This window comes from Dermochelys coriacea, chromosome 1 (genome assembly GCF_009764565.3).
Source record: "Dermochelys coriacea isolate rDerCor1 chromosome 1, rDerCor1.pri.v4, whole genome shotgun sequence".
Classification (NCBI taxonomy): domain Eukaryota; kingdom Metazoa; phylum Chordata; order Testudines; family Dermochelyidae; genus Dermochelys; species Dermochelys coriacea.
Genome location: NC_050068.2, coordinates 282,029,745 through 282,050,602, shown reverse-complemented (window position 1 = coordinate 282,050,602; position 20,858 = coordinate 282,029,745). Strand labels below are relative to the sequence as shown.

The 20,858-nt window shown below is 42.1% G+C and overlaps 1 protein-coding gene across 1 annotated transcript in view; it reads left to right on the top strand.

Annotated features, from left to right (window-relative positions):
• NAV3 (neuron navigator 3) overlaps positions 1-20,858 on the top strand; it is a 355,811-nt gene that overhangs the window by 95,077 nt on the left and 239,876 nt on the right. The window contains 2 exon segments of the mRNA XM_043492958.1: positions 13,227-13,344; positions 13,993-14,045. Coding sequence (XP_043348893.1) covers positions 13,227-13,344; positions 13,993-14,045 — 171 coding nt within the window.

The window sequence follows — 20,858 nt, the reverse complement described above, 5'->3', positions numbered from 1 at the left end:
TGGAGGGTGTTTTTAATTTGCAAATCACTTCACAATAGCTAGTCTCATTTGAGTTTGTGGATTATTTTACTCCACTTATTTTTACATGCATCAGAAATATTTTGTGACCCAAAGGAAAGCCTATGTAAATGCAGCTCTGTTTACCCTTTGCATGAGTCTTAACTCTGCCTGTTGTGGATTTATTAAAGAGAATATAAGAGACTAGATATGGAACTTATCCCAGCCATGACAGGACACAGATGTTTCAGAGATTTGAACAAGAGAGTAATGCAAGGTTAGAATAAATGCTGTAAAGACCAATTAGATTATTTCATTCATTCCCAAAAGGGATAATCACCGATTTTATTAGCAAAAGATTTATCTATTCTGGTTCTTCCCATTCTTGCATTAATGTTGGAGCTCTAAGCATGTTATGGACTGGCCCTATGGATGGTCAGAATGTATGGCGGCACATATGTAGTGACAGGAGGGGAGCAGGAGCTCCAGCAGGGCAGCCAGAGCCAACCATGGCTACTGCCTGAGGGAAGCTAGTAGTGTCGGAGCAAGAAGGAGAAGGGCATCCCATGCTCCAGTTGCACCATCCCAGAGGCATGAAGTAAGTACTCCAGCAGAGCAGCCTGAACCAGCCTTTGCTTCCTCACAGGAGGACACCTAGAGAGCTACTGCCTATGCCTTTTGCTGCACACCTCCTGCTCTGGCTGGCAATGGCAACACTGCTCCTTCCCAGATCACCTTCTTCTCCCTGCCCTCCCAGCTCTGTTTCCCAGTCTGTGGGGGAGGAGATCTATTTGGCAGTGCACAGCACAGAACTAACACTAACTCCCTTAGCACTAATAATGGACATTTTTTATAATGAAAGAATATCACACACATGTGTGCATGTGCGTGTGTTTCAGTTTCATCCCATTCCTTTCAATCCGATTATTTTCTTGTCACTCTACTACCCCTGGTTTGGTTCTATTGTGTCACTTTCCCCCGTGTTGTTACAGGCTCAGATTTTTGCAGGTATTTAAGCATTGCCTCTCTCAGTGTTGCAGTGCCTAATAGATTTAGAAGCCTAAATTTCATTTTCAAAAGGGGAGTTGGCACTTAAGACACTAAATCCCATTGAGTGTCAATGGAATACAGGCTCCTATGTGCCTAAATCCCCTTTGAAAATGAAATTTAGGCTCCCAAACCAGTTAGGTATTGCAACACTGAGCCCTGCAACACCTGAACAGCCATAAAAATCTGGGTCATAATGCCTTAGGGAAGACTCTATAATGGTTAATTTATGGTTACTTTATGCTACCATATGTAATGCAGCTAGTGTGCTTCTCCATCAACCACTATGCCCACTCCAGGCTCTTCCCCTGCCCTGGAGACTGAGCAGTATCCCTTGTGGCACCACCTATGCCCTGCAGGAAACCCAAGGCATCCACATTGTAGTGAAATGCACTGTGAGGATGCAGCTGAATCAGATTTCAATCTGTGTTTTATATGAATGCAAATATACATGGTAAATAGTGCATTCTCTGTTTTAAATGATCGTTGGAAGGTAATTTGAAGGCCTAATATTTACAAGGAATGCTGAACCTGAACTGAGATCTAAAGACAAAATCTGGTGCATTTAAAATGAGAAATCTCCAGGACTAAAATTGTTCTAGGAATCTCTGTATGTGATAACTAGTGTTGCCTCCTGTTATTTCTGAAGGCTCAGTGCTATTATTAATAGTCTTGTGGTGTCATCACTGCCATAAAACAGGTCTGTAGAGCAGCACATGTCTGCTTGATTGTTTTGCAGCTACAATATGATTATCTAGCTCCTTCCTGTGGCACTTCGCAGCTACTGCATGGGACCTATAATACATTACCTGCAGTGAGCTAGTAAAAACAATGATGTGATCAATCTATAAAAAAAGTTAATCCATCTCGCTGCAATGAATGAACATATTGTTAGGTTATATAGGAAAAAGGGTGTTGTTATTTTTGGGGGTGGTGGGATAGTGTTTTTTTTACGTTTACCAGATACAAATCCCTACACACACACACACACACACACACACACACACTCTCTCTCTCTCTCTGCCAATTTTGTTGTCTTTCATCTGACTGAGGGGTAAAGCTTGGAAAGTCTTTGATACCAATGGTGTATATTGGTCTCTAGCACTTGTGGTGAGCTAAAGGTGAGCCAGGATTTGGTATGAAATGTGAAGAAAGGGAAAGCAGTAAGTCACCCCAAAAGTTACGGGAATGATTGGATTCACAGTCTGAAATTGTACCTGGAAATGTATATCAGTCCAAGAAGGGCTAGATACGTATTCCAGAGACTGCCAATGGCTGCTTTACGGAGGGTTGCTGCTGCTTTTTTGCTTAACTGTGATTGGTGAAGTTCCATTTAATTAAATTGTATTTTTAACTGAGGATCATTGAAGGTTGTTAATGAATGCACACTCCTACTTACAAGATAGAACCAAAAGTTAAAGATCCTGATGTTTCAATTATTTTGCTCTTTAGATAGTTTCTATTCATTAACAAGTAATTGTCCTCATTTGCTCAACTAGGATTCAGAAACCTGCATTACAGGTTATAATTTACTGAATATTTTGTTAAATGAAAAGCATTGGCTTCCATTTTGCCTATAATTTAAATCACTCTGTTTTCATTTTCTGGATTTATAGTTTAATCATCTTAATATTTTCCCCTCTCCTGAGATTCACATAATGTCCCAAAGAACTTTTTGTTTTCTCAATGATCATATGGAAAGCCAGATGGAGAGATGGAAGAGAAAGCAATATTTAAAAATAACATGTTTACTGCATGCAGCTTTTGCTGCCTGCAATTGACAGGATGCTGCCATACACCTGGGATGCATTTGATTTACAGCATTTTACAGTATTGATTTTCAGCACAGCAGGAGCCTTCCTTCCATTCTGTTGAGGTTGAGCTCAATCTTTTAATATTTTTAGTTTAATTAAATTTGATATTCCAGTTTTTGTCTCTGAAAGTTTCTTTCTTTAAAGAGAAAAATAAACTATTGCAGACCCACACTAATTTTAGCTTTAACAATTAGCTGAAGTAAAAACGTGGCACTGTTAGCTTAGTACAAGGGTTAAATAATTTAGCAGGTTGATGTGTGTAACTATTCTACTTAAACTGTAACTATTGGAAGACCAAACAATATATGGATTGTGTCTGAGATCAGAGGTTTTGACTCCTAGGTCACTGATTCAAATCCAGTCGATAATGGCAGAGACTCAGGGCCTGGTTCTCTGGTGCCATCCAGTGTGCCACAAAGGGGCTGTAAAGGCTTTAGATCTGCTTACTGGAGAATTCCTCTGAGTAGGGAGTAACCTGAACAGCAAATACCCAGTATAGCTTAGTCTACACAACACCCTCACAGCCCCTGACAGAGGGAGCATGGCCAGAACACGACTGCAACCCAACTGTTCTTGACTATTGCAATAGGCCCTTGTGGGCAGCCAGGCATATTTTAGGGCATCTGTGAGGCTGCTCTTGCTTATTCTGAGTGTTGGGCAGGGCACTGGATGGCACCAGAATTTGATGAGGCACTAAGGTAATATAAAGCTACCTTTGCCCTCAGTGATGTTTTGGGGACCACCGAGACCAGTAAGGGGATCTGTCACCACCTGCCCTTTAACTTCAGGGGTATTTGTGCTGTGCAGCTATGCTTCAATTCCCTGATACCAATTGCCTACCCACAAACATCAGGTCTGATCCTGGCTCTCACCAGCCTCGTTACAGAGTGACACCAATAGCTCTTCCAGTCCTGCGTCTCCCCAAACACATTCTCCTTCTGAATTCTTCATTACCAGACACTCAGAACATTCTCCTCTGATCAGCCCTGAAGGCATGAAACCAGACCCCCAGATACCAGCTTACACTGGCACATACGCTTCACGCAGTTTGCACACCAGAGACTGGCTTGGGATGAAGATAAATAAAAAAGTGTATTTAATAGAACAGCAGCTTCAGAGATGAAATCCTAAGGGAAAGCAAACACATACAAGTCACACAGAAAATAAAAGTAATGATGCAATCTCAGGCTTTACACTTTCTTGTTAGATACAATCGCTTTTCTAATACAAGTTACCTGTTGCCTTAAAACACTTTCCCTGTACCCCCTAGCTGTAGGAGTGATCCAGTGTGCACAGACCATCTCCTTCCTAGAGGCAGGCCCCCCAGGTTCTGGATAAAAAAAACCTCAGTTCCAAGCCTGCTTTCAAAGGCCTTTACCTCCCCGCTCCCTTCATTCCATAGTGACTCATGGTTAATTAGAGGGGAAAATTCCCTCCAGATTTGATGTTTGCAGCCTGGATGTTCTTTTCAATTTTGAGTTGTCTCAGTGTCTTTCCAATAACTCTAATGGCCCACCATAGTCTTTTCCTTGGCTGGGCAATGAATAGTTCCTTGTAGCTGCTTTCATGAAAACAAATGGTGTGGGAGGAGCCCCTCCCTGCCTGATGGTTCACCTGCTCTGAGGTGTAACTGAAGTTTATGAGCACAGTTTTCTATATACACAAATATATAAATGCATAACCATGGTCTATATACATGGCCATCAAGTTCTGAACATTACAAGCTTTCATAAGAGACCTTACTAGACATATTTTATAGTACAATGACATAGTATGCAATCAGTTGGTTGAACTGCTTATTTTGAGAGTTTAAAACTTTTGTTCTCCTCTTGGGGTGTCTGGACCCTGATTGTCTCCCCCACTATATTTTTTTCACCAAACAGTGCAGAATCAGGCCCTGAAAGTCGTTTCTTATTGAAAGTCTTGTCTGGCCCAGCTAAAATAACTTGCTGGTCTCAGTCACGTTCCTAACACAGAAGTGCCCACTGCACAAGACGCATCACTATAAACATTATTAAATTGTTGGCTGCTCCAATAGACAGCCTAAGTATTCGATGGACACAAAGACTGAACGTCTCTGTTCAGTCTTTCCATAGATGTCCTTTCTAAGTCAAGGCACATTGATAGGCCAGAACTTGCTGCTGGCCATGTCGTATTCTATGGGTAAATATAGGCAAGTTCAGCTAGGAAACAGGCTGTTAAAAATAGCATAGTACAGATGCTTTGTGTAGGTGGGGGGACAGCGGTGGTAGGGAAGCATATGGTGGGCATTGAGACAGTGTTTGAGTTCTTTCATGGTGTTCAAAATGCAGCTATTTTTTATAGCAGGTGCTAAATGCTGTATAACTGGATGTGGGGAGTGGGTGGCAGTTACTGATCAGGTATCAGGAAAACATAGTGCTCCAGACAGTGGCCTAGTTTATATATTGCCTGTTTAAATAAGTTTGAAAATACTTGTAAGGCCCAGGCATGGAAAAATGCAATAAAGGGTTTTTAAAAATATGACTTCACTTGAGTCACATTTAACTAGTTCTGTGAAGCTAAAGTAAATAAGAAGGGGGTATGGGTGCTATGACAGCAGTGGAATTACAGTTTACCCCACTGCCCCTTTCTACCTTACATATTAAAAATTTGTGACTAGATCTTTGTGAGTGGGACTTCACGGGGTTGTGGAGAGGGCAATAATTAACCAGTGTCAATGACAGAATGCCAGGTTGGTATATATTTTGGCAGCTAGAGAAGATGTCTGTTTCTTCAGACTCTTATAGACTACCAACTTCGATGACTGGAGAAGGTGTCTAATATCTCCTTGCTGTTTGTAACAGTTGGCTACAGCTCTTTTTTCACTGAGCAACATTGGCATAATGGTGTGACAGTACAATAGACTAACTTTTGTAAGGAAGGATGTCTTCTCAGTAGTAAACACTTTTTAAAAGATCCCTTTTAAAACCTGAAAGCTTCTATTCTGTAGAAAGCAAGCAAAAATTGCAGATGGATTCTCAAACCACAGGATATGGATTTTACCACTGTTTGTTTATCAGACTGTCTAATATATGAGCATTTACACAAAGTGATTAAAGCACAGAATTGGGAATTAGTATATCTGGTTATGTGCCCAGCTCTGTTCAGCCTCGAGTGACTCACTTAAATCACTCCGTGTCTCAGGTTCCCCACCCCGAAAAAAGAGATTCATTATGTTTAACTATCTCACAAGGATATTAAGGCTAAATTTATTAATGCCTGTAAAGCACACTGAGATCCTCGCATGGTGGGTGCTAGAGAAGTACAGTGTATTACTACTTCATTTTGGCTGACAACAGATGTGAAATCAATTTGACATTTGACATTTCCCCTGTATTCCACAGGATATGCACAACTTTCAGCAACCCATATTAATTTTGGAGTGGGTATGCTATAGAACCAGTGATTTATGATTAAAGCACGCCCCCCAAGAAAGAAAGGAAACAGCATATCAGAATTTCCCCTTTTCACTTCCTTAAACTGCAGTATTCTAAAGCACTTTGTTTCACTATAGATTCTGCCAAGTGCATCTAGTGTATTCCTCACAGCAATGTTTAAAGTATCAAAATAAAGTTCGTAACTATATTTGGGTATCAAAGATTGTATAATTTCCCCTGCTCTTGAGTGATAGAATGACAAGCAGTTCAAGAATGCTAGGGGAAACCAATGTAACTTGAGAAGGCCTGTTCCCTAGTTCAAATTGCTCTGTTTCAGAATTGCAAGTAGTTAAATCATCACAGACACTGGGACCACACAGATATAGTATTTGTTCTTTTCTGTTATCGTGTTGTTGAGACTGACCCTCTATGGCACAGATAACACAGACTCCCTGTTTACATTGTTAACTGTTCAAGCCTAATGTTGAAGTTGAATAGTCTTTTGTCAGACGTGTATGTAAAGAACAGTGGCAAGAGAGGAAACTCATTGTCAAGGAAATGAGTAAGTCGGTAGTTCATTCCAACAAGCAGTAATAAGACTGCATTAGTAAAGTAAGTGATGGCTCTGGGAGGAAGCATAGCAGTGACTCACCCTGGTGTGTATGTGGGTTTTTTTTCTTAGACTTTCACTGCGTTTAAAGCAGCATGTCCATCAGTTTAAAGACTTCTAGGAGAAAAAGATTTTTGTAAACATAATTGAACAAATAATGCAAGCTGACATGGTCTAGTGCCAGATTCTGCAAGATGGTAGGCATCCTTGTGACACTTTCTGGGGTCACATGAGGTGTCCTGGGTGAATTAGCACCATGCGACCACTGTGAGACGGAGCCCTGTCTGGGCCCACCAGGGGACATGCTCCCCAGTCACTGGCTGCTGGCAACACAGGCACTCTGCTTCGGGCTCCACGTGCCCTATTCTTTCCTCCTGCAGGCTAGTGATTACATCCCAATTTGTTAGACTCGAGTGCCAGTCCCTTATCTTCTGGAAACCCACAATGTACATCACTCCGCTGCCTCCATGGAAGCAGAGCACCCAATTCACTGCTTTCACCTCACTTCAACACTCTTCTTAGCACAGGGCACTTAGGTGTGTCTATAACAAAACCAGATTGAGGTTTTTTTAACAGAGTTTGAGATAGAGATTCAAATAAAAGCAAGTGAAAGGATTTGGAAACATAAAGTTACAGGTAAAAAAACCCTATAAAATTCAATCAATAGCCTATAGACATTAACAAGTTACTTTCCTGTCTGATAAGGTATTTCTCACCCATTGGACAATTCTTGCAGTGCCTGCCAAGTTTAGAAAGATGGGATCCACCTTTTTCCTCTGTGATGGATAACAACTTGTGCCTTTTCTTCTACTCTGATACAGTTGCAGGCTATTGTCTCTGAACCCAGGGGCTCCCCTATTCAGAGAGCTCTCTAGGGGCTTGTTATTTTTTTTAAATGCTTGGTTCCACATGGTCTAGACAGCAAGCAAAGTGCTGTCTCTGCAAACGTCCAATTGTTCTCAGTGTTGATTGAGTTAGCCTTGAGACACCGCCTTGCCTCAGGTGAGAAGTCTTATATCTATTGTTTTGCAATTTAATAATCTACATGGGTGGTTCTCAAACTTTTTTTTCCACGGACCACTTGAAAATTGCTGAGGGTCTCGGCGGACCACTTAATGATCTTTCCAAATGTTTGTACTGTTAGCTAACTATTGTAAAGCACTTTGGATAAAAGCACAATATAAAAAAAACCCTCTTAATTATAATTAATGTTTTTTGTTCTACAAATAAAAGCACACAATTCATATTTTAATATCAATAGTCTTACCTTTCTAATGCAATGGATGTGTCTTCTCTCCCCCACCACAGCAGTCCCCAAGCTGCGGCTGGGAAGGGGGTCTCTCCCTCTGTCCCCCACTGCGACAGCCCCCGAGCTGGGGCTAGGAAGGAGGAGGGTCTCTCTCCTGCCATAGCAGCCACAGAGCTGAGGCTGGGAAAGGCGGCTGTTTCTCCCCTGCAGCCACAACCCTGGAGCTGGGGAAAGTCACCTCTTTCTCTGGCTGCATCAGCCCTGCACATCCCCAATTCCCCCCACCCCTTCTTCTCACCCCACTACACCCACCCAACCCCTATTCCCCCCGAGACCACCACCTCACCTTACATGTGCGTCTTCTCCAGGATCCAGGCACCTAATTAGTGGAGCCACATCTAAACATCTCCACTAATTAGGTGGGTGGCCCTTCATTCTCTTGTATACGGCAGGTGCACACCTTAGAGGGAACTATCCACGGACCACCTGAATGGAGCTCCGCGGACCACAGTTTGAGAACCTCTGATCTACATTTTACATATCTCTTAAGTTATTTCGCATAGAGGTATCTCACAATAACCATGACAATCAGCTAGTTCTTAGTTTTTGGCAGAAAATACACATGACCCCTTTGGTTCAATATTGAGAAGATGGTTGGACGCAGGGAAAATATACTTGCCTGATACATCTGTGTCACAGTCCTCAGCTCCCACTTGAAGGTGCTCATCATGTCACACTATTGGGGTCCTAATAAAAAGCAGATGGAACTGTTGACCTGTATCATTGTCTTTCCGAGTCTTCTCCATTCTGCACATGCTGGATGTGAGAGTTTTCTATCAAATGGTGTGGGGGCATTTTGTGTTTACACTCAAGGAATCTTTTTAAAGATAGATAATTATGAGCCCTTCAGATATTCTGATAATCGTGAACTATAAAGGCCTGCTTCTCTATTTCTCATGCCTTTTTCTTCAGAGAGTTTGGTGTAAAAGAAACAGCACATCAGCATGAGAACATTCTTACAGTTCCATATATCTGACATACATGCTTCTCATTTTTTACAACTAACTTGTGAACAGTTGGATCCCTGAAAGAATGGACTGAATGAGATGTGCATTCTCTAACCGGGGGTGGGGAATAGAGAGGAGGGCAAGGTAGATAAGAGGGTGGTGATCCCTGCGGAAGAAGAGGAAACGAAACCGTACATTCCATTCCAGCTGTTTGATATTTTATTTATATCAACAACATTTTAACCTTTTCAATTTGGACCATTTTGTAGGTGAAGGATCTCCTGGGTGCTTCACTGCTGAGGTGTGGTCCACTGACGTTGCTTTGAAAAATTCTGATTTATATGATAAATATCTTTCAATATTGGTGTCTTTGTAACTTTTTCTTTGAAGTGTTAAAATATTGAAAAAAGGGAAAGTGTTGGGGTGTTTTGCTTGTTTGGAGGACGCTGTCTTTTCTTTGGATATTAGAAAACAGCTGCTGTTTTGTGAGAGGGATCGTTTGAGTTGTTGTCAGAATTGGGATTGGCATAGCTGATTATGTCTGGGTGTGCAGCATGAAGAAGGAAATGCTTGACAAAGTTTTTTTTTTTAAATTTGTAATATGAAACTAACCCAATGTAATTCGGTCAGATATTAAATTACATGTGGTTTAGTGGGCCAATTTCTTTGAAATAGAGAAAATAGTTCAGATTATAGTACACTATAGTAATAGTTCAGAGAATGGCTCTCTTCAGTTCTTTCAAGTAATATCTCTCAAAGTTGAAATCCTGGTAGTAGAGAATGCATTATGCTGTACATTTGATCTACTGGTTTTATTATCATGAATTCATGGTGTTCCACATAAGCTGTGCAATCTTTATCCTTATAACCATGCTTTCTATATAGGCCACAAATGCTAAAGAAACAGTACTTTAGAAATGTTGTAGAGGAGGGCTTCTCAAACTTCTTTTCATCGTGACCCCCCTCTGACAACAAAAATTACTACACAATCCGGAGAGGGTGGGGGTATGCTTTGGGCCCTGGGCGGTGAGGCTCAGACTTCGGTCCTGGGCTCCAGCAAGTCTAAAGCCAGCCCTGTGAACCCCATTACAATGGGGTTGCAACCCACTTTGGGTTCCCAACCCACAGTTTGAGAACCACTGTTTTAGAGAGATTAAAAACATTTTAATGGGGCTGCTTTTCATCTCCCTCCTCTCCTAAGCCAGGTGAATGGGCATCACAACTGTGGATGAAATCAGAGTTAACAAATGCAAGGTGCTGTACAAAGCAATTTTCTGGGTAAAAAGGGGAAATCTAGCATGGCGACTCTTACAGAAGTGCTCTTTGGGAATGGGAGAAAGCAAGACCCTCTTTCATTTCCAGAATGTAATGCAGAGAAATTATTTTAAGTTCTACAGTGGTCAAGATAACCAGTTATTGACATATCCTCAGGTACTTGAGAATAAAAGCATTAGATCAAGCAAGTTATCCTGTAATTTACGACATTTCTTATTACCAAGTGGAGAGGAGCCTTTTAATGAAGTGTTCAGGAACTTACAGAACTTACATGGGACCAAAGTTCCCAGGAACTTTGAAACTCTCTCTCTCTAAGTGCAATACTTTATGGTGAGGTGCAGTAATTGTGTCATGATGGAGAACAAATGCTGATCTTGTGGTTAAGGTACAGAACTGGGTTCCAGCCCCAGATTCTCTTCCTGTGTCAGCCACAGATTTCCTATGTGATGTGAGCAAGTTGTTAACTGCTTTGTGCCTCTGTTTTTAATCTGTAAAATGGAGATAGTACTGTTTCCCTACCTCCCCAGAATTCTGTGTGGTTAAATAAATGCCTGCTTATAAATTGAGCTGAGATCCTTGGATGGAAGAAGATGTCAAGTGCAACACATTGTTTTCTGTGTTTTCTTCCAATGGTAATATCACTGTTTATGGACATACTGTAAAAAGTCCTTGTGTATAGTACATAGTAAAGATGAGAATTACCACAAAGTCTATGATGTCTGTTGCCAGCAGAGGATCCTATTGCAGTAGTAGGTTTTCCTTAGGCCAGGGGTGGAGAGCAGCGGGAATCAACACAGCCCATGAGGTAGGACAGTGTTGGCTGAGAAAAGGCTGGTGGGGCATGGATTCGACGCTGCTGCACAGCACTCCTTTTGAGCTTGCAATGGTAGCCACAGCTGCCTCTTCCTGCCAGGAACCCCGAGGGAAAGACTCCTAGTATTTTCTGCTATGCAGTGATCCTTGCTGGCACATGGAGGTGTAATTTCCATCTCCTTTCAACAGGCAACTCCGATCCCTCTGTGTGTGTATACTGTACATCAGGGGTCTCCAACCTTTTTATATACAAGATCACTTTTTGAATGTAAGGGCAACCCAGGCTCGGCCCTGCCCCTTTCCCGGGGCCCCGCCCCTTCCCTGAGGTCATGCCCACTCACTCCTTTCCCCCCTCCCTCCGTCACTCGCTCTCCCCCACCCTAACTCACTTTCACTGAGGGGTTTGGAGTGTGGGAAAGGGTGCAGGCTCTGGGTTGGGACCGAGGGGTTTGGAGTGTGGGAGGAGGCTCCGGGCTGGGGCAAGGGGTTGGGGTGCAAGAGGGGGTGCAGTCTCTGGGAGGGAGTTTGGGTGCAGGCAGGGGCTTCAGGATGGGGCAGAGTGTAGGGGGCAGGAGGGGGTTCAGGGTGCAAGAGGGGATGCGGTTTCTGGGAGGGAGTTTGGGTACAGGAGGGGGTTCGGGTAGCAAGAAGGAGTATGGAGTGCTGGCTCTGGGAGGGGGCTCCAGGCTGGGAGTTGGGGTACAGGAGGGGTGTGGGCTCCTGCTCGGCAGCACTTACCTCTGGCGGCTCCTGGAAGGTGGTGCAGTGGGGCTAAGGTAGGCTCCTTGCCTGCCCCGGCCCCACACCACTCCCAGAAGCAGCCATCACATCCCCTGCAGTCCCGGGGGGGGGCACATGGCTCTGTGTGCTTCCCCTCTCTGCAGGCACAGCCCCTGCAGCTCCCATTGGCTGCAGTTTCCCTTTTCTGGCCAATGGGAGCTGCGGGGCCAGTGCTTGCAGGCAGGAGTAGCGTGTGGAGACCCCTGCCCCCTCCCCACCCCCAGGGGCCTCCGGGGCATGCTGGCTGCTTCTGGGAGCAGCACGGGAGCAATGCAAGCAAGGAGCCTGCCTTAGCCCTGCTGTGCCACTGGGCTTTTAGCGGCTGGAGATCGCGATCGACTGTCAGAGGCTCCAGGATCAACCAATCGATCACGATCTACTGGTTGGTGACCACTGCTGTACATATTGCTGTGCACTCTGTTTCAGTATCTATCTGCACACTTTCTGTACAGTTATTCTCACTCCCTTTGCTCAGTTCTGGGATGTCCTTCAGGTAGCATTTTTTAACCTTGTGTCGATAAATGTTGTTTCTGTGCTGTCAAGTTGCTGAATAAGATGGGCTGGTCAAACTCACCCCACCCCTAATTTTCATGGAGAATGGACACAATATACTTCCAGACTATATGCTGTAATTCCAGTGACATGACTACTGTACATTTGTTGCTCTCACTCTCTTCTGTGCACATTACAGCAGGCTTAACTATAGGCCACAGAGCAAATGAACTGTCGCAGAACAGCAGGAAGTTGTGAATATTTGCATAAAATGAAGCAGAAGCATTTCAAATACAGTATCATGAACGTCAAGTCCAGTGAACCATTACACACACAAATTTCTGTTACCGTTTCCTTTAAAATCAGATATTTTAAATTGAAGTGTGTGTAAATTTAGAGAGATGGAAGTGGAGGGTGGTGGGGTTGTGGTGGAAGTGATTGATCTGTGACAGCAGTTTCCTTGATAGTCATAAGGGGAACTTTTTTCTTGGTCACACTGAGTTTGAACACTCATGAAAAAAACTGAATCATTTCAAGTTTAAAATAAGAGACAAAATGGCAAGAGGAGGGGAGGAGTGTGTTTTTTAAAATAATGTTAAGACAGTTTCCTTTAGTGCTGACTTCTTAAAGTGGAATGTGATGCAGATTAGTTCTCATATGTAAGCCAACATTTGTCTTAACAATTTTTATTGTCTTCTTTCTCTTTTCCCCTCTCTCCCTCCTTCCTTCTCCTCTGCTCTGCAGATTTACACTGACTGGGCTAACCACTACCTAGCAAAATCTGGCCACAAGCGGCTGATCAAGGATTTGCAACAGGACATTGCAGATGGAGTTCTGCTAGCAGAAATCATCCAGATCATTGGTAAGATCTGTGCTCAGAGAAGCAGCATGAGCTGACTCCTTGCATGAGGTGGGGGGAGGGATATATAACTTAAGTTGGATGTATTTAACAATGGGATGAACCCAAATAATACATCCTGACTTGGTCCATATATCTCTGAAATGTATGTATTTTTAACTTGTCTTAATGTGTGTGTGTGTGTGTGTGTGTGTGTGTGTGTGTGTGTGTGTGTGTGTACTATACTTTAAATGGCCCAAACTGTTTCTTACACACTTTGAATTGTCAGAAATGAATGCTGCATTAAAGCATATGTCTCCCATGTGTGCATTTTGTTAATTGGCGTGGCTCATACTTTCTGGGATGCCTTGAAACTGTATCCTGACCCTGCAAAGACAATTTTGGAAGATTTCATGTCAGCAGTCATTTGGCAGGGGCTGAAGAATTAGCAGCAACCTCCTTCACACTTCCCTTCTGCATGATTTGTGCATGTGGAAGAAACTGCTGCTAACAAGAGTGTTGTTACTGTAGGGCTGTACTGTACTTGGAAGGGAGCTCTGTGTCAACAAACCCCTGCATACTTTATTGCTTTGCCTTTTCTATTCTTCTTCTGTTGTTTTTCCCCCCTCATTTATTCTTGTGGTTTTTTTTCACGTTATTGTTTTTCTTTAGCCAATGAAAAGGTTGAAGATATCAATGGCTGTCCCAGGAGCCAGTCTCAAATGGTAAGAATAACATATATTCTTAGTAAATATTAGAATCTCTTCTCTTTGTTAAGATGCTTTTTAATGATTATTTATTTTGTTTAACTGTGGAATACTCAAACCCATGTTTACTATAAACTACTAATTCTCTTTTAATCTTCCTGATACCTTTATGCATATGTTTGGTGCTTGTCAATTCACTTTGGTACAAACTAGCTCAGGGTCTTGAGTTAGCTGAGCAACAAAATTTCTTGAGTCCCAGTTAACATAGTGAACTGTTGTAACAAACCTGCTGTTCTCCTGAATATCCGGATAATTTCATTTAACTTCAGTTTGAAAGGCAATAAACCCAAGAACAAATTTTAAGGGGAAATCTTTGTGTCTGGACAGCTGGTTTGAAATACAGGCCTTGCCAACTTATTTTTGAATATAAATAGCCTTTTGGCTTGCTCACTCTGAAGTCCATTTAAACGCACTGACTCCAATATTTTCAGAAATATGCATGTTGGGCATATAGCTCTCTGAGCTATAACTGGCTGCCAGCTAGAGGCAGGTTAATACTCTCAGGCAGCTAGCCGTAATTGACTGTGATTCAGATGGAAGCTTGTTCATTTTTTGTTGTCTTGATTGGCTAGTAAACTCCAGGCTTAATACGAAAGAACTTCATTAGCAGGTTGTGGAAATAACAGGTACAAAATCTGATTTTCAGTTACATCACCTCTCATCTGTGGCAATCATTTGATATCAACACTGCACTGTCTTTGAACTGCTCCACTAGACCAGTTCCAAGGAATTGTAGCTGCTTCTTCACATTCAAATAATATGTGAATAATTTACACACATTCGCTGCTCGCAAGGCTTTGGGAGTGAGAAGATTTGGGTACGTCTTTTGGTGAGGTTGCATACTAACAAACTACTGAAACTAGACAAGAATGTGGAAATTGGAGGTTATCAAGAGTGTTTACATTTAGTCACCTATTTTTAGGCAAGGTTTTTTTTTGTAAACTGGAAAAAGAATAAGGAGAGATTTTTAGGTAAAATGAAACTAAGTAATGACGTGGTTGTTTTTTAAACTTTGACAGAAACCAAAATCATTAAAGTGGACAGTATCATCTAGTGTTATCTCTGCTTTCTAACTTTTTATAACAATACACACACAGAGTTATTATTATTCATTGCTTGTATTACAGCAAAAAGTAGAAGTACCAGCTGAGACTGGAGCTCTGTTATGCTAGGCACTATGCAGACAAGTCGTAAAAGTCAATCATTGTCCTGAAGAGCCAAGACACATGTTCAGGGCAGGAGGGAAAACAAAATTGTGGAGAGGTAAAGACTTGCCCAAGGTCAGATGGGGGCTGGGAATTGAACTCTGTGTGCTAGGCCATGCTGGCTCCCTTGTTAGCGTTTTTATAGCATTTTAGACTTGTAGATCTTAAAGCAGCCCACCAGGGTTGGGAAGCATCATTTTCTTCAGTTTTGCAGATTGGAAAATGGAGGTTGTGAGATGTTAAGAGGTTTGCCCAATGGAATACAGTAATGGGAGAGCTGGTAATAGCACCCAAGTCTCCTGAGTACTTGTAGCTTGTACTGTGCCCTAGCTACTGAATCTAGCTGCTTCCTTTTCAATAGCTGTTTGCCATATGCTTGCTTTCCTGGCATCATTTTGCTGTTTCTTTTACTTCATAGGATGATCACTATTTGCCTTTGCTTTCTCCCCTCCTACACCCCAGTAAACTTGTGACGTTCCCACCGGGGTAGCTCTCCACTTTTCTCCTTAATTTGTTTCATATTGCTAGATTCATAGCTTCCCAGGCCAGAAGGAACCATTGTGATCATCTAGTCTGAGTGCCTATATAATACAGGCCATAGAACTCCCCCAAAATGTGCTAAGATTGCATTCTCTTTCTATGTCATTTTCAAGAAAAGTGCCCCTGGACAAAGTGTTCTGATTGAAAATGTAAAATAAAACAACTTTTATTTTTAACACATTTTCCATACAATAAAAGTTAAGTATGTAAATGCTGATGCATGGATCTACAGTGGCTGCTTTGTGCTTCTTTGGCACCACAAAGTAGCTAGAAACCTAGTCGTTCTGGGCCACTTAATGTTCCTCCTGTGTAGAGGGAATCTTTGTGTGTTGTAATGGCCCAGTGTCTCATCCCACTCTTGGTTGCAGTCATAAGGTCATGGGCAGGACATACTTATGCCTCAGCACTTCACGGTGCTGGAAAAGTCCATTGGGGACATTGGCGGCCTTCAGGAATAAAGCTATCTTTGCTCCACCTCTAGCTTATGTGAAGAAAGAGGGCATTTACCTGGGTGTCCTGCTGCTGAAAACATAACTTGTCCTGCCGCGACCGAAAAAACACAGCAGGCAATGGATGTGGTTTAATTAGGCTGCAACTTTATTTATGTAAAATATCTGGGAGTACCCGGCAATAAATTGTAAAGTGCAGGTCATCATCATTTCCTGAATCATTGGAATATAATCCCCAACGAAATGCCAGCTATCCCGCGGCTGGGAACTTGACACCTCTCCTTGTATGGGGTGAAAGGGAGCTGTAAAAGAAGGGAAGCATCAGCTGATGCTCCCCACTGGTCCAGATGTGGGAACCCCAAACCCAACTACTTCAGCTCCCTTAACAGAGGCTAGGAAAAGGAGGGAGGTTGGCTCCCTGCTGTATGAGACATAGGACCCCCAACTCCCTTAATCAGCTCCCTTAAGGGATGCTTTCCTTCAAATCCTTCATCAATCAATTCTATCTGATAACCATATCCCTTTCATAGTGAGTACCCGCACTGTACATCCGCCACAAGTTTTACATACTACGTTGTGACTTTATAACCTTAACCTCACTGCTCCACCCCACCAGGTCCCAGACTCACCGTGGGGAAGGCAAAACCCCTTACCCTGCCTCAACCAATCTGGAAGTGAGGGAAAAATATCTTCCCAGCCCCCAAAGAAAAGTGCAACTAGCAAAATGCTCTCAGTGGATCATGAGGAAACCTGGTCCTTTTGCCAAGTTTGTGAGTGATGTCAGCCCAATACGAGTTAAAAGGGGCTTCTCCAGGGCTGCATGGGGTATAAATACCACCCCACCTCTTGTCAGCATGAGGGGCAGCACAGTGACCTGCTCCGGACCTGGCCCCTAACTGCTTCCAGCTCTTCCTGTTTGTCCCTGTAAACTTTCCCCCAACCCCTGCCCCCCCATTGTAGGGGGAATCTCTTAAAGGGGCCATGCCCCTTTTATTTCAGACAGGTGGACAAAGCCCACCAAATGGAAAGCTGTAGTGAGCGCATTCTCTCTATATATAATCCAGTCACGTTGCCAGCACTGATTCATAATTAATCAACAACAAACAAAATACCTTCTTAGTGTTCTTTCTGACGCTTGTCTGTTTTGGAGATGATTTTTAAGACAACTGAGTTGGTAATTCAACTATAATTTTATTTCCTAAAAATCTAGTTTTTAATTATTTCCTTGCAGTGATCTACCCAGATACTTCCTTTTCAATGTCTACAGTTCATGCTCATATTGACAATGTGCACATAGTAAGCTTATGGCCAGTGGGGCACCCCTAAATCTTTCAATTCTTCTACCTGAACAATGGCACTAAATTTTATCAGACTTTGATGGTGCCTTCAAAACAGTCACTAATATAATCAAAGTCTTCTTCACAAAAGTCCCAGGAGCACATTCACATTGCGGGTGACAAATATTCATTGCTGAATACACAAAAATTGCTGGGAGAAACAAAGAACACTAATCCAAAGCACAAAGCCACTAAAAGCATTCTAGAAAAGCAGAGCTTCCATACCAGAGTCACATATGTAATGATCACCACAAACTTCAGGGTTCACGGACTTAGTTGTCACATGCTGTCAATTGACAAGTGGGAACTAAACTAAAGGGAACACCTTTGTTCAGCCATCCACCAAAGGGTTTCTCTTTCTTCTAAATTCATCTACCAGCTTTAGAACAACAGGAGATACCAGAATTTTGCACTTAAGAATGGCACTTGCCCTTCTCCTTCCTTGAATGAACAGAATGGTATGCCTCTCCCTGTCCAAAAGAGGGAGTAGTTTTTTCTCAAATTAGGAACATTGGGTTTGGCTTTAGAGCACTGGTGAATCCCTGCTATTGGAGACGTGATGGCTAGACATTGCAAAGTAAAGTTGTATATCAAAATCAGGCAGAATTGCTCCACTAAGCCAGTGGATGCTTTTTGCCAATTTAGAATTGTTCTTTAGAAATCAATGTTTTCCCCTTTTTTAATCCATATTCATGAAAGTGACTGTTCAGAGAATATTTTCCTTAATATAGCAGGGATTATATACTTTGTGAAAATTGTTTGTTTGTAAAGAACATTTTAGTTTTGTGTGAAATGCTTCAAATCTGGAAACACTTGATGGTTCTAGTGTGGTCCCTAGAGTTCCACATGAAACTCTGTGGATCTCATTGAATGGATACTAGCAAGGCTGGTATGCCTGAAGCTAGATCAACCATCATAGTTTTTATTTGCAAGTGTGCCTGCATGACTGTCCACACTTTAAAAAGGATGGTGACAAACTGGAAAGGTTTCATAAAAGAGCTGCAAGAATTACCTGAGGTCTGGAAAACAAGCCTTATATTAAGAGACTAAAGAAGCTCCATCTATTTAGCTGATCAAAGAGAACATTAAAAGGTGACTTGATCATGGTCTGTAAGTATCTAAATAAGAAACAATTTCTGATAGTGGGGGATTTCTAATCTACAGGCTAAGCATAACAATGGACACAGTTTGGAAGTTGAAGCTAGAAAAATTCAGACTGGAAATAAGGTGCAAATGGTTAACAATGAGAGTAATTAACCACTGGAACAATTTATGTAAGGATATGGTGGCTTCATTATCAAAGTTCAAGTCTTTAAGTCAAGAGTGGATGTATTTCTAAATTATATGTTCTAGATCCACCAGAAGCTATGGATTTGATTCAGGAATTACTAAGTGAAATTCTATGGCCTGTGTCATGCAGGAAGTCAGACTAGATGATCATAATGGTCCCTTTTTAGCTTAAAAGTCTTTGAATATATGAAAGGAGAAAAAAAGGGATGGGCGTGGGAAGCTTGGATTGCCTTCATTATGGTGAATTTAGCAACTAAAACCCATGAGTTGTGTCCAAACCCAGTGATACCCTCTACTCTGAGAAATAAAAATTATAGATGACGAAACATTTTTTTTTCTTTCTGGGGAAGAGGACTCAACAAATATTCTGTATTTTCCTCATCGAATTTACAGGCAAAATTCAACCTCCAAATTATATCGCCTGTGCCCCTCCCCAGTGAAGGAAAACAGAATCTGCACAGAGAGGAATGGATAGATTGACACCCATATACTGCCATCCTGCACACACTTGTGTGAAATACTGAGAAGCTGGGAACTTCTCTGTGTTTCAACCTTTGGTTTTGAGGAGTTGATACTAAAAAAAGTATTATTGTTTATTTTTAAAAATATGAGGAATTTAGATTAAGGATACCAAAGGTCAAATCTGTAAATATTGCAGTGAAATTGGTTATATACATTCTGGATATCATATTGATGTTTACACATCTGAGTATTTCCAAGCCAGTTTTTCCATTAAAGTGTGTTATACTCTGAAATGGTTTATATTCTGCAATCAGATTACAGGTGGAAATATATATATTTTTAAGAAATATAGGAGTAGGAACTTCCTCCCTAAATACCATTACCACACATTCAGTCTGGGAATTTGAAAGCCAACTTGAGTTCCTTACTTCTTATGCCTGAGGCCTCCTCTACAGGCCAATTTCTGACCTCAGTTATACTTGTGCAACCTCCTTGCCTTCTAATTCTGCCCCCCGGTGTTTCTTGAGTAACCCCATGCTTTCACTGGATTTGTGCAGATGTACACAATTGGCTGTAATTGGAATTTAGTAGAAGTATGCAATAAATTCTAGAATCAAGCTCTCTCTCTCAGCTGTGCTGGCTCTGCAGTGCTAACATTAGTGAAAAAAGCAGTAGAAATGTGTTTTAGTCACTGCTGTAAGGAAGCATGATTCTGGGTACACAAAAGATACATATCCACCAAGCAAAATGGTGCCATTTTTATGCAGTCACTTTCAGAAGATTTACTCTTCAAGGCCCAGATATTAGCACTGAAGTTTTATGAGTGTACATTTTGGAAAGCAAAACAAGGCAATCTATTTTCCCATTAGCAGGGCAAAGTCACTGGGCTGAATGAGTCTCTTGTAAGTTTTTAAAATAACTTTGAAATCTTTACTGTTTGAGATTCATCTAGATAGAGGCACATGAAAAGGGATCACCCACAAGTTCTCTCAGAAAGACCACAATATCAGTATTGTTCAGACAGCAGGGCAGTTTCCCCTATCTATCCTGCATAGTTATATGACTTCTGTCACTGCAATGTCTGAGTATGCACTTCCTTCCACTTCTTAAAAGCCAACGTCTCTTCTAAATAGTGGCTTCTAGACTATAGCTATAGAACTGGCTAGCAGCATAGAGTCCAGAATTCTATGCACTGAAACCAATATGATTTTGTCTATGGGCGTTGTACAGCTATAAACTAAGAAGGGCATTGCACTTACTAGGGAAGGTAAGAAGGTGTGGAAGCTATATGTGTTGGTCTCACTTGGTTGGAGGGGCATGCAAGGGAATTTAAATTTCACTGCTTTTGCGGGGGGGGGGGGGCAAATTCTGTGTCCGCACCATGGCCCCAGGGCCAGAGGAGCTGTCAGCTCCCACTGCAGCTCCAGGGCTGGAAGAGAATGCTTTCCGCACTGCAACCCCCTGGGGCTGGAGGAACTCTTTGCCCCT